Raw genomic sequence first — 13,835 nt, 5'->3', positions numbered from 1 at the left:
TGTACGGCATCTTTATTTTGTTTGATTGTGGGATTTTTGTTTTAATGCTTTGAGTGGGTAGGAACATCAGGTTGGATAACACTGATGTGTAAAACAGGGAGGGTAAGAAGTTACACTCAATCTGAAGAAGACATTTTGAAAAGAAAAAATCATGAGAATAATCATTAGATTAAAGGTGCAATATGTAAGAATTTGGATGGTAGCTGCTTAGCTAAGTGACTGGTTAGCTAGCGGTTGTATTATGAGACTCGGAGCACAAGTTCTTGAGGTACTAAGTAGCTAGGGGCTAGCAGGGTAGCATGCTAACTTCAATAGAGATCTGCAACACAGCACGCAGATCAAAACTGTTTTTTCTTCACATTCTTAATGTCTTAAACTAAAATTTGTGCATGTTGCTCTCAACTTAAACTACACGACACCCTCAAAAAACATATAAACAAAATTAAATGAAACTTAGCTTCTCTATGTGTTCACTACCATATGAAACTACACACTGTTGGCAGTAATTGTTTTAAAATGATTAGTCAAGCCACAGAAAGTTGAGTTAAAGGTTTTGATAATTGATTTGTTGAGCAAAATTGCCAAACACTCTCTGCTTCCAGCTCCTGTGAGTATGTTCTGCTGTCCGTCAGTTTGACATCATGGTGAATGCAGCGTCTTTGGGTTTTAGTCCACAGGTCAAACAAAACAAGCAGTGCGAACCTTTGAATGTGCTTTGGGAACATTTTTATACACTTCAGCCCAATTAAATATCTGTCCACATGCTGGTTTTTAAGGCACTTCAAGGTTGGATTAAAAGTTGTACACTGTGTGCTAAGAGGCCCTCAGTGTGAAGGATTCAGTCAAAGCAAACTCGACTTTGCACATTTGAACTCTAATAATAGCACATCTGCCGGTTTGTTTGGTCTCCTCTGCCGCATGTGGCGGGGAGACTGGTTTTCCTTCACACGGCAGTTCCTGTTTTTCAAATTTTCCCTCTCTGGCCTCCCTGCTGCAGCACGTGCCCGCAACACACATACACATTCCTGCGCGTGAAGGAGGGAGTGGCTTTGTGGCAGGCGGCCGGACACGTCCTGACAGGACTTCAACAGTACTGCTGCAAGAGGAGGGGAGGGAAAAAAAATCAGAGCCACCATGTGCTGTAAACACGTGAATGATCTTATAAGAGCGCGACTCCCTCCCTTCTGGCAGTTAACCAAAGTTTGAAATGAGGCAGTTTCCCCGCGGCCATGTGGCTGTGGGAAAGAGAGGGAAGGCTTTTGTTTGCATTCCTCCGACTGAGCTCTAAAGACAAATTTACAGCCAACAGTTTCCAGCTGACAGAGATGTCTGTTGGTTGTCTTGTTTTAGTCAACTGAAGATGTTTTAAATCAGAATGACTGTAGGAAGCAGAGTGAAGATTAAATGTAGGTGGGGGGGAAGAAAACTTTTTTAATTTCAGTGATCTTTACATGTATTTGTCACTGGTTCTGTTCCATTCATATCAAGCTGCCGTCTTTGTCTCATTGAGGCGATTAATTGGCCGGTCGCTGAGGTTTAAGAGGTCTCGCACCTTTTACATGAGGCATACATAATGCAACACTTGCAAGAGCCATTCAAGAGAAGCCTCATTTTCCACTTCAACAGTGGGGTTTTTTAAAATGTAGATGAGTACTTGGCAGGTCTCCCCGAGCCAGGGTTTGTAACTGGACCCATCCAATTAGGAGCCGGAGGGAAAAGGAAAAAGATAAAGGATTTTTGCAAAAAAAAAACCTGGAACTTTTGTCCAGACGTTTAACAATGTCTGCTTTCTGAGTTGCTTGTTTTGTTTGCTTGTTCGGTTGGATACTGTAGCTTTCAAAAGACTTTAATCATTACATTTAAAATAAAAGTTAACATGCCGCAGGGAGAAGCAGGAACAGGCAAACTGTTTTGTTTGACAGTCTAATAAATAAAACCTTCTAAATTTGACTTGATTAAGTCTTATAATTGCGATTCAAGTTAAACTGGCTTCATGCTGAGATTTAGACAAAAAGACTGATTGCACTATTGTGTTCGTACGCTAAATTTAAAGCTATAAAAAACTGGAAACTCTTCGGCACCTGTGTTTGTGTACAGATTAAACAACGTGTTAAATTAGAGGTGCTGGAAGGCAGATTTTGTTACATCTTGAGTCAGTCTTTGTTTCCCCCTTTTCCAGTCTAAGCTGGGTAAACTAAGCTGACTTCATAGCTTCATAATAATGGTACAGATATGGGAATGGTGTCAATCGTCTCATCTAACTCTCGTATGAGGGCATTACCTCAAATGTTGAGCAATTCTTTAAAATTCAGGTTTTGACTTGTAGCTTTTGCAACCTTCCCTGTTTTAGGTCTACACACAAACATGGGAACGGTAGAAAAGGTTGGTATCACTGGTGTAGGTGATTGTTGGCAGTGTGGTTCCCTGTCCTCCCTGTAAGCTTGGAAGCACAGGACTAAATACAAATCCATCCGTCTTCTTGTCTGTCAGAGGTATTTCAGCAACGACACGGAGCCGACATCTCAGGAACTTCACAGCACCCTGCAGAGCTGCACTGAAAACAACCCCACCCTTCCAATCACCACCTCTCCTCTCTTTCCCTCAGCCTGTTTCGGTCTACCCCACCCTGATCACCTGCAGGCGGCCACAGTGCCGATCAAAGGTGCCCACACACAAAGCTCAAGCCTGGGTGTCACCTTTTAAACCCCCTGTTTGCTCTGACCCGTTGACACTGACAGCAAACTGACAAACCAGCCTGTAAAACGAGGCTCCTAACAACCTGCAAAGGGCGGTGGAACATATAGCATAACACTGTGGTTTCACAGGCGGGGTGGGGGCTGTGGTTTTTGAATGTTATTGAGGATTAAAAACACACATGCAAAGATTTTTATTCTCTCGTGCATGACTCTGATTTCTGGAGATCCTCTGCAGGATGAGATGATTTCACAATAAGTTCAGAACGTTCTCGCTTGCTGGACAAAAAAGATATTTCAGTCGTCCAGCTTCCTCTATTTCAAACACGCGGGGCCTCGCAGTCATTGGTCCGTGCTAACATGCTGATACATCCTGTTGTTGTTATTCAGCTGGTTTGTTTCATCAGAGGGAACTGTGTGACTCACGCTTCAAAAGCACTGAAACTGGCTCAGACTTTTCTTGTGGTTTTCACAACACGAGCGGCTGCACATCCGTCACGCTCGCTGCATTTGATGTGAACATTTAAGCTCTATATCGATCCTCTAAATGAAGCTGCTGCAGTGAAGCTCCATGTGAGGAATCTAAAATTCACTTTGACCATTAAATGAGGCTTCATTTTCACTTTGAAACACTTTCAACGCATTTTGGTTAATTATTACCTGCAGTGATCCCTCCGGAGGAGTGCCTGCAAATCTAACTGTGCTAATAATTACACACAATGTGGGCGTTTGCAGAAATACCTCTCCTCTGCACCTTTACAGATGAAAAGCTTCATATAACTGGGCTAAACATTAATCATAGAAGAATGAGCTCAGTCTAAAGTAGTCCATCCTGGCCTCAAGGAATAGTTGGAAATTTGGGGGGATTATGCATAATTTTGCTGTGAGTTTGACAAAAAGATAGAAGAATATAAAGTTACAGTTAGCTTCTAGTTAGCTTAGCATAACACAAAGTCTGTAAAACTGTGGGAAACAGCCTGCCTTGATCTAAAAGTAACAACCCACAAACCCAAAGGCAGCACTTGTCTGGCTGATGGTGCCTGTGTGTCATCAGCGAAACAATCCAAACAAGACAGACAACGTTAATCTCAAATTAAATTCAGTTTAAGCCTTCTCTAAGTTTGAGAAACATTAATAATCCTTTGGCAAATCCATTAACTCAGAATCCAGGAGGAGTTCTGCAGGTTCTGACCTGATGATGCTGCGAGATAAAGTCAGGGGATCACCAAAGTTAAAGTTACGAGAACCATGATTTTTTTTAGTGCCAAAATAGTGAGGAGCTGGTTTGTCAACATAAACAGTTGGTGATGCTAATTTTTACGGCAGGTGCCATTAAACGATTGCAGAAGAAGACGGCACAACAAGATGACGTAGTTAAAAGATGGAAATATGGATTTTTGTTTCATGTATTAGTTTGAGGAATGTTATAGTCTCCTTCATCTGCCACTGGTTTTGTTCTCTTTAGTCACATACTTCATGTACGTCATGACTGAAGCGTTGCCGCTCTCGTCCAGTTGTCAGTGTCGGTCCTGTCAAAGACAGAAGCGCAGCAGAATGTCAGAAATGTTTTCATCCACAATAAAAAGAAAGTCTTGGGTCTCAGCTCTTGTTTCAGTGTGTTTCAGTCTCAGCAGGTCTGCGCAGGGCAGAGGGTGAGGAGGTTAACAGGACAGTGGAGTGAATGTTAACAAAGCTGAGTGAATGTTTTCTTTCTTTTCTACCACACACACACACACACACACACACACACACACACACACACACACACACACACACACACACACACACACACACACACACACACACACACACACACACACACACAGGGCCTCTCAGAGTAAAGAAGCGTGACCAGCAGCAGCTGTTGGATTAACAGCTGCCTCTGCTTGTCTGCTGAGACCCCGGCACACTGTGATCTCTGATGTCACCGAGCCTCTCTGCTGCCTCCTTCAGCCTCTCAGTACACCGTCTCATATCCTGTATCTCTATTACAGGTTTTATACGAGTTCACATTCAGTTGATTTTTTAGTAAAAATGACTGATTTCAGCTCCTTGAATGCTATTTAGAGTATTCTTTTCCAATAAATTGAAAATGTTTTGAGTTTTGACTGCTTTTTCACTCTTTTGTGACATTTTATGGACTAAACAATTTGATTGAGTAATAAAGCAGAGAGTTGCAGCCTCACCCTCCTAATTTTACCATTGTACTGGTAGATATCAATGTTAACGAAGAAACAGAGATATATAATTGTGAAACAAATTTCTTATTTGGCTGAAATCACATTATAACATAACATAACATAATTTAACATAACATAATATGATATAACACAATATATCATAACATAACACAATATTATATAACATAACATAATACAACAAAACACAATTTAACATAACATGATATAATGCAATGTAATACAATGTAAATATAATATAATTGTATATATTATATTATATCATATTATCTTATGTTACATAACATTATGTTATGTTATATTATATTACATTATGTTATATTATATTATATTATATTATATTATACTATATTATATTATATTATATTATACTATATTATATTATATTATATTATATTATATTATATTACATTATGTTATATTATATTATATTATATTATATTATATTATATTATATTATATTATACTATATTATATTATATTATATTATACTATATTATATTATATTACATTATGTTATGTTATGTTACATTATATTATGTTATGTTATGTTAGTGCTCCATCTGGTGGTTCAAACAGGTCAAAGCAACGTAGACGCGCGCAGTCAGCTGACAAACGCGGAAGTGAGAAGTCAGTAGAAACATCACCATGTCCAGTGAACACTGTTCGTGAGGAACAAGCGGCTTTCCGTTGCTTCTCGTCCACTTCAGACAACATGGTCCGGTGTTTCCTGATCAGCACCGTCTGCCCGGTCGGTGCCGTCGGTGCCGGGGACAGTCGGGTTCTTTACTCCCGGGTGTTTGGACCTGATGAGGGCATGTTGTCCGAGCTGAGCCCGGAGGAGAGGAGACTCCTGCAGAAGGAGAAGACAGCTGTGGTTGCAAGGTGGGTCGGATTTTATACATTTTTTATAAATCCAATATTTGAAAACACTTTCTCATATCGCTGCTCTGACAGACAACTATCTTCTGGAGGTCCCCTGTTGTCAGTCAAAGCTGCTGCTCTGTGTTGTGTTCACTAACATCAGCATGTCACTGATGGATCAGCTGTGATAAGGTGGTATTGTCCTGTAAATAAAGACATGATGGAGATGACTGGCAGCCTCAGGGTTGCTCCCACACTATGCATCCACACTGCTCTCTCTGCGTCCTGCTGATGTCCTGATGACACGGTCGTCTCCAGGTGATGAGTTGATAATAACCACTGTATCTGACCCTCTGTGACTCAGGCAGGTCCGCAGCGCCGTCTGTCTGTTCCGGGAGGCCTCAGGTCAGCCTCTGGTGGAGATGGTGCCCGGCGAGGAGGCGCTGGCCCTGCAGGAGGCCGACAGCGGAGTGGTGCGTCTGAGAGCCGGGGACCCCTTCTCCGAGGAGATGAGCGCCCTGTGGCTCGGGGTCCAGAGTCTGGGCTTCACCCTCGTCTGCGAGCCCCACGAGAACCTCCTGCTGGCTGAGGGGACCCTCCGCAACCTGACCAAACACTGCCTGGACCACCTGCACATGCTCGGGCAGGGCAGCGAGGTGGGCACCAACAGACATGTTTTATCTTCATGAAGGTACCTCCAGGACGTGTTGTACAGTCAGGAGCTCTTTTAGATTCAGGCTCCAAGGTGTTAAAGGAGCACAAGGCAACTTTATGCAAAAGAAACTCGAGCCAATCGAGTAAATTTAGGAAAAACTGAACAACATCAAAGATATATACAAACAGAGAAAGGCATTACTATTATAAAAATAATAAAAATGCATTGGAAACACTGCTCGATTAGGGAAAATCATTTGATATATAGATTAAAATAATTCAGATAATAATAAAACACAGTTATATAAAACAATTTGGGAGGTTTACGATCAAATTTCTGAAAAGTGTATTGATTTTTTTTTTTTAGGAGATGATGTGTTGTGTTCCTGGAGTCAGGTGCACTCAAATTAAAATCTGTTTTTCTGAGTTCAGACCTAGAGCCAGTTAGTCGAGCAGCCAATCCAGTTAACATTTCACAAATCCAACAGGAGTTTGAACATTCTCTCGATCCTCCATGTCACTATAGTCTTAAAGGTCTGAAGTACAGTTGTTTTGGGCTGTTTACTTGGTCTGATGTGGTCAAAATGGAGAGTAAAGCTGTGAAATTGGCCTTTTCTGTACCTGATATCAGGTCTGAATTCCCTCACTGTTGCACTGGATGACTTGTCGCTTTAGCACCAAGTTTGGATTCATCCGCTGCAGAAAATAGACCCCAACAACTGCACAACTCACTCCAGTTTGAGTAACTTTTACAGGACTGTCGCCACTTGTTGGTTGAGCCTGATAAACTTGGCGTATTATTACGAAACAAAGAGTTTGTTTCTGGTCCGGCTTTAATGATGCTGTATTCAAATAAAAACCTCTTGTAGCAGAGTGTGTACACATGTTTATAGGCCTCATTAGACTGAAATCAAGTCGGAGCAACAGTTTACCTCCGCAGAGCAGGAACAAGTCATTACAGGTTATGGAAACAGCAGTGAAACAAGCTCGCAGCCGTGCAGATTTTATTACCATCTGTAAGTAACTGTGATCGTTAAAGAGTCGGCACAGGGTCGTCACTAACAACACTGTTCCCTCCAGGTCTTGCTGAGGAGCAACCGTATCGATGCTCTGCTCAGCCGCCTGCTTCCTCACGGCCAGCTCCTCTTCCTCAACCACCGCTTCGCCCAGAGTCTGGAGAAGGAGGTGGCTGCTTACATGGCCAAGTGAACCAGAGCAGCAAGTACAATCAACTTTCTCCTGGCTTCCAGCTTGCTGTAACTGCCATCCTTCAAACAAACAGGCTGGTGAACGGACTGGTGGCAGCAGCTGCCGTTTCAGATTGCATGAGGTGGTAAACACATCGAGTGGTAAATATCTCCCTCAGCCACTCGCAGCCTTCGCTGGTGACTGTTTACTGTGTGGGAGGCTTCAGTTCAAATCCTGTTTGTCAAATTGAAGAGTGGAAAGAAAAATGTGGCAGATTTAAGAGTGCAGCTGAAGAGGCCGGCGAAATAAAGCCACTCCACGACATCAAAGGTGGCTATTTATCTGATTCACCGTGCTCGAAATGTCATCACGTGACCTTGAGGAATCACTCGACCTTGTTTTTTTTAAGAATCCTGGGAGTTTAAACGAATCTCAGAGCGCTTTATCGCCTCGATGTGGCTTCTAATGCACCTTTTGTTCCTGAAGAGTAGGAGGACACCAGGAGGGCGGGATGTGTTTTTTTTTTATGTTTGTGTGCTGCACAAAGTATGATTCATCTTATCGTAACAAATGGAGCAAAGAAAGATCAAAGTCAGAGCCGTTTAATGTCAATTTGAACCAAAAATGTCACGATTCTCGAGATGTTGAGGAACAAAGATAGGAGACACCAAACATTATGAAACCATGCGCAGGAATGTTGGCATGCAGGGTACAGACACAAAACAGGAAAGAAAGACAAAAAACAACAACTCAAAACACAATATATAACACATGTACTCCTGTATCTTGTGAACATCTGTTGGACCACCGACTGAGCCCCCCCTTGAAGCCAGACTCCCCTGCCGCTCCTCCTCCTGGCCTCCATAAAAGCCTCTTTTTTAAACCCCATTTTTTTTGCGCTGGCAACAAAATCCAAAAAACCAGAGTGGTGATTTTTAGGTGAAAGAAATCTGTCTGGATGCCAACATCAACTGCTTTGATCTTTTTTTTCCCCCTGTATTAAAAAATAAAATTAATTTTAGAATAACCAGAGGCGTGTTCTTTGAAAACTTGTGTTCTCTGCAATCAAGGACACACAGTGCAGCTTCCCCCCCCCCGAAAAAACGAGACACCGGGGACAGAATATTAAAAGTGAGAGAACACACGAGAGAAGGATTTAAAGGTTGTGTTCATCTCGCAGGGAATAAAAAAAAAAAGACAAAGTCAGCTGAAAACACCTGCAGCTGAATAACACGACTGAATATGATAAACAGAAGGTTCTGATGTGAAACCAGCAGAGGGCGACGTTGTTCCTGTCAGCTTGAGTCATTGACTGTGTATATAGGCGTCATCAGCAGTGAAGGACATTATTTCAAGTTGATTTTATGAAGTGTTTCTAAAAGATAACCTGGATTTATTATTAAACACTGTGCTGCCAAAAGTGTGTCGACACGCCGGCTTTTTCCTTTTGTGTGTTTTGTGTCTGGGGCTGCTCTTCATGGGATCATTCTCTTTGTAAGCATTATTTACATGCCTGTTTGAACAGCTGCAACAAAGAATAATAAAGACAGTGTTCATAAATACTACAAAGTGGGGGAAGTTGTGTGTGTGTGTGTGTGTGTGTGTGGGGGGGGTCATCTGTTGCCACTTTAGATATAAAAACAAGGATACAGGCATAAAAGTTAACGTACAGTTGACATTAAACATACACAGACATACAGGTGCAGTGTACAAGATCCAATTTTCCCGATATGTTCACATTTCTATGTCATAAATAAATTATCGGCCTGATATTTATATTATATTATATTATATTATATATATTATTATGTATTATATATTTATATTATCAATTATATATTTATATTATCAATATATAATATTGATATCATAAATATATAATATTTATAATATAAATATTATATATTTATATTATAAATATTTATTATATATATATATTTGCATTTATATTATGGGCTACATGTTGGTATCGGTTTTGAGCCGATATTGTGAAGCCAGATTGCTTTCATTGACTTAAAAAGTGCAGCATCTACACACTACAGTAGGTGGAGGTATGCAGCTTTAATGTTGGTTTATGATCTGCGACATGGAGGAGGAAGAAGAAGAAGAACAAGGCAAAGAAGTAGAAGAAGAAGAAGAAGAAGAAGAAGAAGGCAACAAAGAAGAAGAAGAAGAGCGGCACGCTGTCGTGGCAGTCATGACGTCAAACTGTTCCACCTGCTGGAGCCACGCACTGTAGACTAGAGAGACAAACGTCTGTGGACGTTTTTCTCGTTTCAGAGGTCCAGGAGGAGGTAAAAGTCGCTTCATTCAGTCCATCTCAGCCTCTCTCACCCTCACCTGTGAATAAACTACAGGATATGAACTTCATGAACATACTGAACATTAGTTTCTTTGTTTGCTGTTCACCCGAAAGGCAGAAACAACAGGACAGTGAGAAGGAGTCATTGTTTACCAGCGCCTGCAGGAATCTGTGGATTATTACAAATCAAATATGCATGGCTTTGTACTGAGTCATGAGTAGAAAGGTGCCGCTGTGCACACTTACTCTCACCGGCAAACTGTTTTGAAAGGGAAAGGTCGAAAAGGTGGCAGGGTCCGCCACATATAAACAAAGTAAAACAGTGTGAAATTGTGTTGTCCTTTAAGGTCAGTCATGAAAACAAAGAGTTTGTTTAGTTTGTTTAAGCATTAAAAAAGTGAAAATAGGCCCGGTGTGTCTGCAGAAGAACCTTTTCAGTTTCACCTCCCTGTGCACAAAACCAGAACCAGAAAAAAAATGGTTTGGAGTTTAAGTGTGGAGGAACTCGCCTGCACAGAGTCCTGACCTCAACCCCATCCACCATCCACCATCTTTATGATGAACTGAAACGCTGACTGCGAGCCTCATCACCCAACATTAGAGACCGAGCTCATGAATAAATCAGAGCCTTCCAGTTACTTCAGGCTGCTGCGCTCGCACGGCTCCTTTTCCTCGCTGCCAGATACAGTGTATACATCCGCTGCACCCTTTTCATTTGGGTGGTGTACTTTAAGCTGTCAGTGCTCTGCTTCCTCTTCCTTTGCTGCACACCTGCTGCTACATCGCTCACCTGGAAGTTAAGCTGTCAGCTGCTGCTACCTGCTGCTGCTGCTGCTGCTCGTACAGCTTTTCATAAACACCACCTCCAGCCCAGCATCCACCTGTAGACTGTGAGTCTACCGTCGCTGCAGGGGGGAGGGAGTTATTATTATAGCAGCACATTAACATGCATGGTTCTGGGAAGAAGCCTCAACGCTCACATATGGATGTAATGTTCAGGTGCATGTAAACTATTTAATATTTGATTATAATTTGGTTCTTTCCAAAGAGGATTATTTTTTCTGAGTGTAAAAATCACCACTTTACCGTCTTTCTTTCCAACCAGCCCTGAAAATTCATCGAACACTTAAAGTGCCCACCGCTGAAAATGTGCTTTGCTCATTGTTACTTCAGCTGGATGTTTGACCTTCGCTGTGCAGAATGATGTATGAGCAGAGTCTGATGATAGAAGGCTGTTTTTTTTACATCGATCTGCTGAAGGGGGGGGGGGGGAGTTTCTCTGTTCTCACCTGAACATCTGAGTTCAACACGTTTTTTACCTGCGGGTTCATATCACAGCTCGTTCTTCAATGAGTGTGATGAGGAAACTTGAGACTTCCAGTGCAAATGGAGATGCCTTGTAAGCTGTATGAAACCATTTTATATATTTTTTTTCGTATATTTTGTATATTTTAAAACAAGTCTCCAGCTACTTCAGTTGTTTAGGGAGAATGCTGCGACGCTGTTTTGTTGTGAAGCTCCAGAAATGTTTTGTGGAAACTTCAGCCGACCATCAGCACGGGGGTGAGAAGGTGATGACTGAATTTTCATTTTTGGATGAACTTATCCTTTAATATTTTTGCTGCTGTCTATGCAGTCAATACAACTCTAAGCAGTTTGTATAAACACCTTCATTGCTCATCAGCTCCGGGGAAAATGGCATGTGGATTGAAAAATCTTGAAAAACATCATTTGGTTTTGATGAAGTCGGCTCATTTAGCTCAGCACACCCAGTCGCTTGGCTTCACTCACATCACTGAATTAAACTTTCACAACAAACTGCAGTGTCAGGACCGACAGACCAGGGCTTTCCTCCACTAGGGGGCAGTGTGTAGCCGAACAGGACCTGGAGCTGCAGTCTGAGCTGCTGATAATAAGAGACAAACAGTGACACCAGAGCAGAAATCCACCAGGCAACAAAATCAGGGATGCTGCTGCTGCTGCTGCTGCTTTGAAACGATTTAAAATGCGCTGGTAGACATCAAACAAACAGCGCCGAGATTGTTTTCATGTGTGTGAAATCAGTTTATAATTACAACTCATTACTGATGCACAGACATAGGAAGTTGATCTTTGCCTGTAAACAGCTGTTTGATAAAATGCACGAGTTTAATGTCAAGTGGGGATTAAAATTACAGTATTTGTTGCAGATTTTGTGTACGTTTGTGTGCATGTGTTTTTTGCTTTTATCCCCCGTGGTTGCAAGGTTATACCACATTTCATCACAGCGGCGCTGCTGGTTTGTAGGCAGGATTATCTTTAAAAGGACATGTTACACATCACAGTGTGCTAATAAACACGAGTGGATTAGAAAGAGAGGACGTCAAAAGGTGGTCAATTCCACAAAGAACTTGCAGGGCTCGGAAAAAAATAGCATATTTTGTCGTCTTCACTTCGAAAACGGGCCGTTCTGGGGTCAAAGTTAAAATATTAAGCTTCTCAACTAAGTGCCACTGAAGCCCAAGAATGTACAAGTTTCTATTCCAGCCAAACGCCGCAGGTGATTACTCCCTGATTAGCATGAGGCACGAGCTCGTCTGTGAAATCAGCCGCTTTAATGTGTAGCTGAAATGAAAACCTGAACACTCTCAGGCTTCAATAGCACTTACACAAGGAATAAATTGAAGGCCATTAGCTGAAGTACATAAAGTTCTCATAGCAAAAAAACAATCTTGTAGCATTAACCAACTTTGCAAAGTGGTTCTCAGCAGCTGCAACGACGGAAAAAAAAACAGAGCAGATGGAGAGTCAGAGAACGTTCTCGACGGGTCAAACTGCACGAGGCCGCAGTGCCAGAGGATCAGAGAGGGAAGCTGCTTTGTACACGAGCTGGAGTGCAGAGTGCAGTCAAGTAAAATGCCAAAACAACAGATACGTCCATGTCAAAGGCCACGTACCATGTTGACATTTGTACAAAACGTGTCATATCATGTTCACATTACACGTTTTTTCATATTGGGACGTGGAGGGCACTGGGATGGAGTCACAGTAACCGCGTTTCAAGTCTGAGTTTCAGCTTGTGTAAGTGTGGAACCACTGGATATTTTGAAAGCGACCTCGGGACAGTTTCCGGCTGTGTTTGTGGCAACAAAAAATAGATATTTTTGACAACAAGTCAGGACATCTGCAGCCATGTTAGTGCCGACAAAACCGGGTGTTTTCACCAAGAAAACTGTACATCTCCAGCTGTGTTTGTGGAGACGAAACGGGATGTTTTTAATGAGACCTTGAGACAATATTCAGTTGTGTTTGTGTTGACAAAAAAGTGATATTTTGATGGGAAATTGGGACATCTCCAGCTGTGTTTGTGCCAACAAAAACAGGTATTTTGAGCCCAACCATGATGTTTTAACGTTAACCAAGTAGTTTTTGTGCCTAAAACTAATCAGAGCATAAGCACAGTGTGCCGCATAAAGAAAAATGTGAACTTATCTGTTGTTTTGCCAACATTCATTCTGGCGACTGGGTTGCAGAGCAGAGGGAAGGTTCTTGCAGAGCAGCCGATCAGCTGTCCTGCACAGATTTTCCAGATCAAGATGTGAACCAGCAACCTTCGGGGGCCTTAAACCGTCTCCTCCAACCACTTGGCGAGCACCTCCTGCTCTTGTTCCGTGCTTCGACCCTCCCCTCCCGCCTTTCTTCTTTCGAGCTGCCCTCATATTCACTCATCATCCGAGCAGGCGGACCAGACCAAAGCTGACATTGTCACAGCCCATCTCAGTCACTCGCTCAATCTTTTCTTCTCCCTGAGTTTTGTTCTCTCCCTCCCACCAGCCTGAAGCTCCCAACAAAAGATTTTTCTCATTGAATTTAGAGACTGGCCATTGAATATGCCAACTCCTGAGTTTAAGGATTTTCCTCTTAATATTTTTTTCTCCTGCCTCATTAGATGTCTCC

General features: G+C 42.1%; 1 protein-coding gene across 1 annotated transcript; it reads left to right on the top strand.

Moving 5' to 3' along the window:
* Window positions 1-5,540: 5,540 nt before the first annotated feature.
* On the top strand, window positions 5,541-9,020 carry ap5s1 (adaptor related protein complex 5 subunit sigma 1). Its single transcript, XM_073483498.1, has 3 exons — window positions 5,541-5,776; window positions 6,120-6,411; window positions 7,490-9,020. Exons 1-3 carry the CDS (start codon window positions 5,607-5,609, stop codon window positions 7,616-7,618), a joined length of 591 nt encoding a protein of 196 aa, XP_073339599.1. The 5' UTR covers window positions 5,541-5,606; the 3' UTR covers window positions 7,619-9,020.
* Window positions 9,021-13,835: the final 4,815 nt, after the last annotated feature.

This window comes from Pagrus major, chromosome 16 (assembly GCF_040436345.1).
Source record: "Pagrus major chromosome 16, Pma_NU_1.0".
NCBI classification, from domain to species: Eukaryota; Metazoa; Chordata; class Actinopteri; order Spariformes; family Sparidae; genus Pagrus; species Pagrus major.
Note: the sequence above shows the minus strand (reverse complement) of the source record. Positions and strands in the feature narration are given on the sequence as shown.

Bases quoted from the DNA above. Each gene is read 5' to 3' on its own strand.
- ap5s1 (XM_073483498.1), top strand. From the start codon at position 5,607: ATGGTCCGGTGTTTCCTGATCAGCACCGTCTGCCCGGTCGGTGCCGTC. The intron at 5,777-6,119 runs GTGGGTCGGATT...TCTGTGACTCAG, and splicing joins AAGACAGCTGTGGTTGCAAG to GCAGGTCCGCAGCGCCGTCT. The intron at 6,412-7,489 runs GTGGGCACCAAC...TGTTCCCTCCAG, and splicing joins TGCTCGGGCAGGGCAGCGAG to GTCTTGCTGAGGAGCAACCG.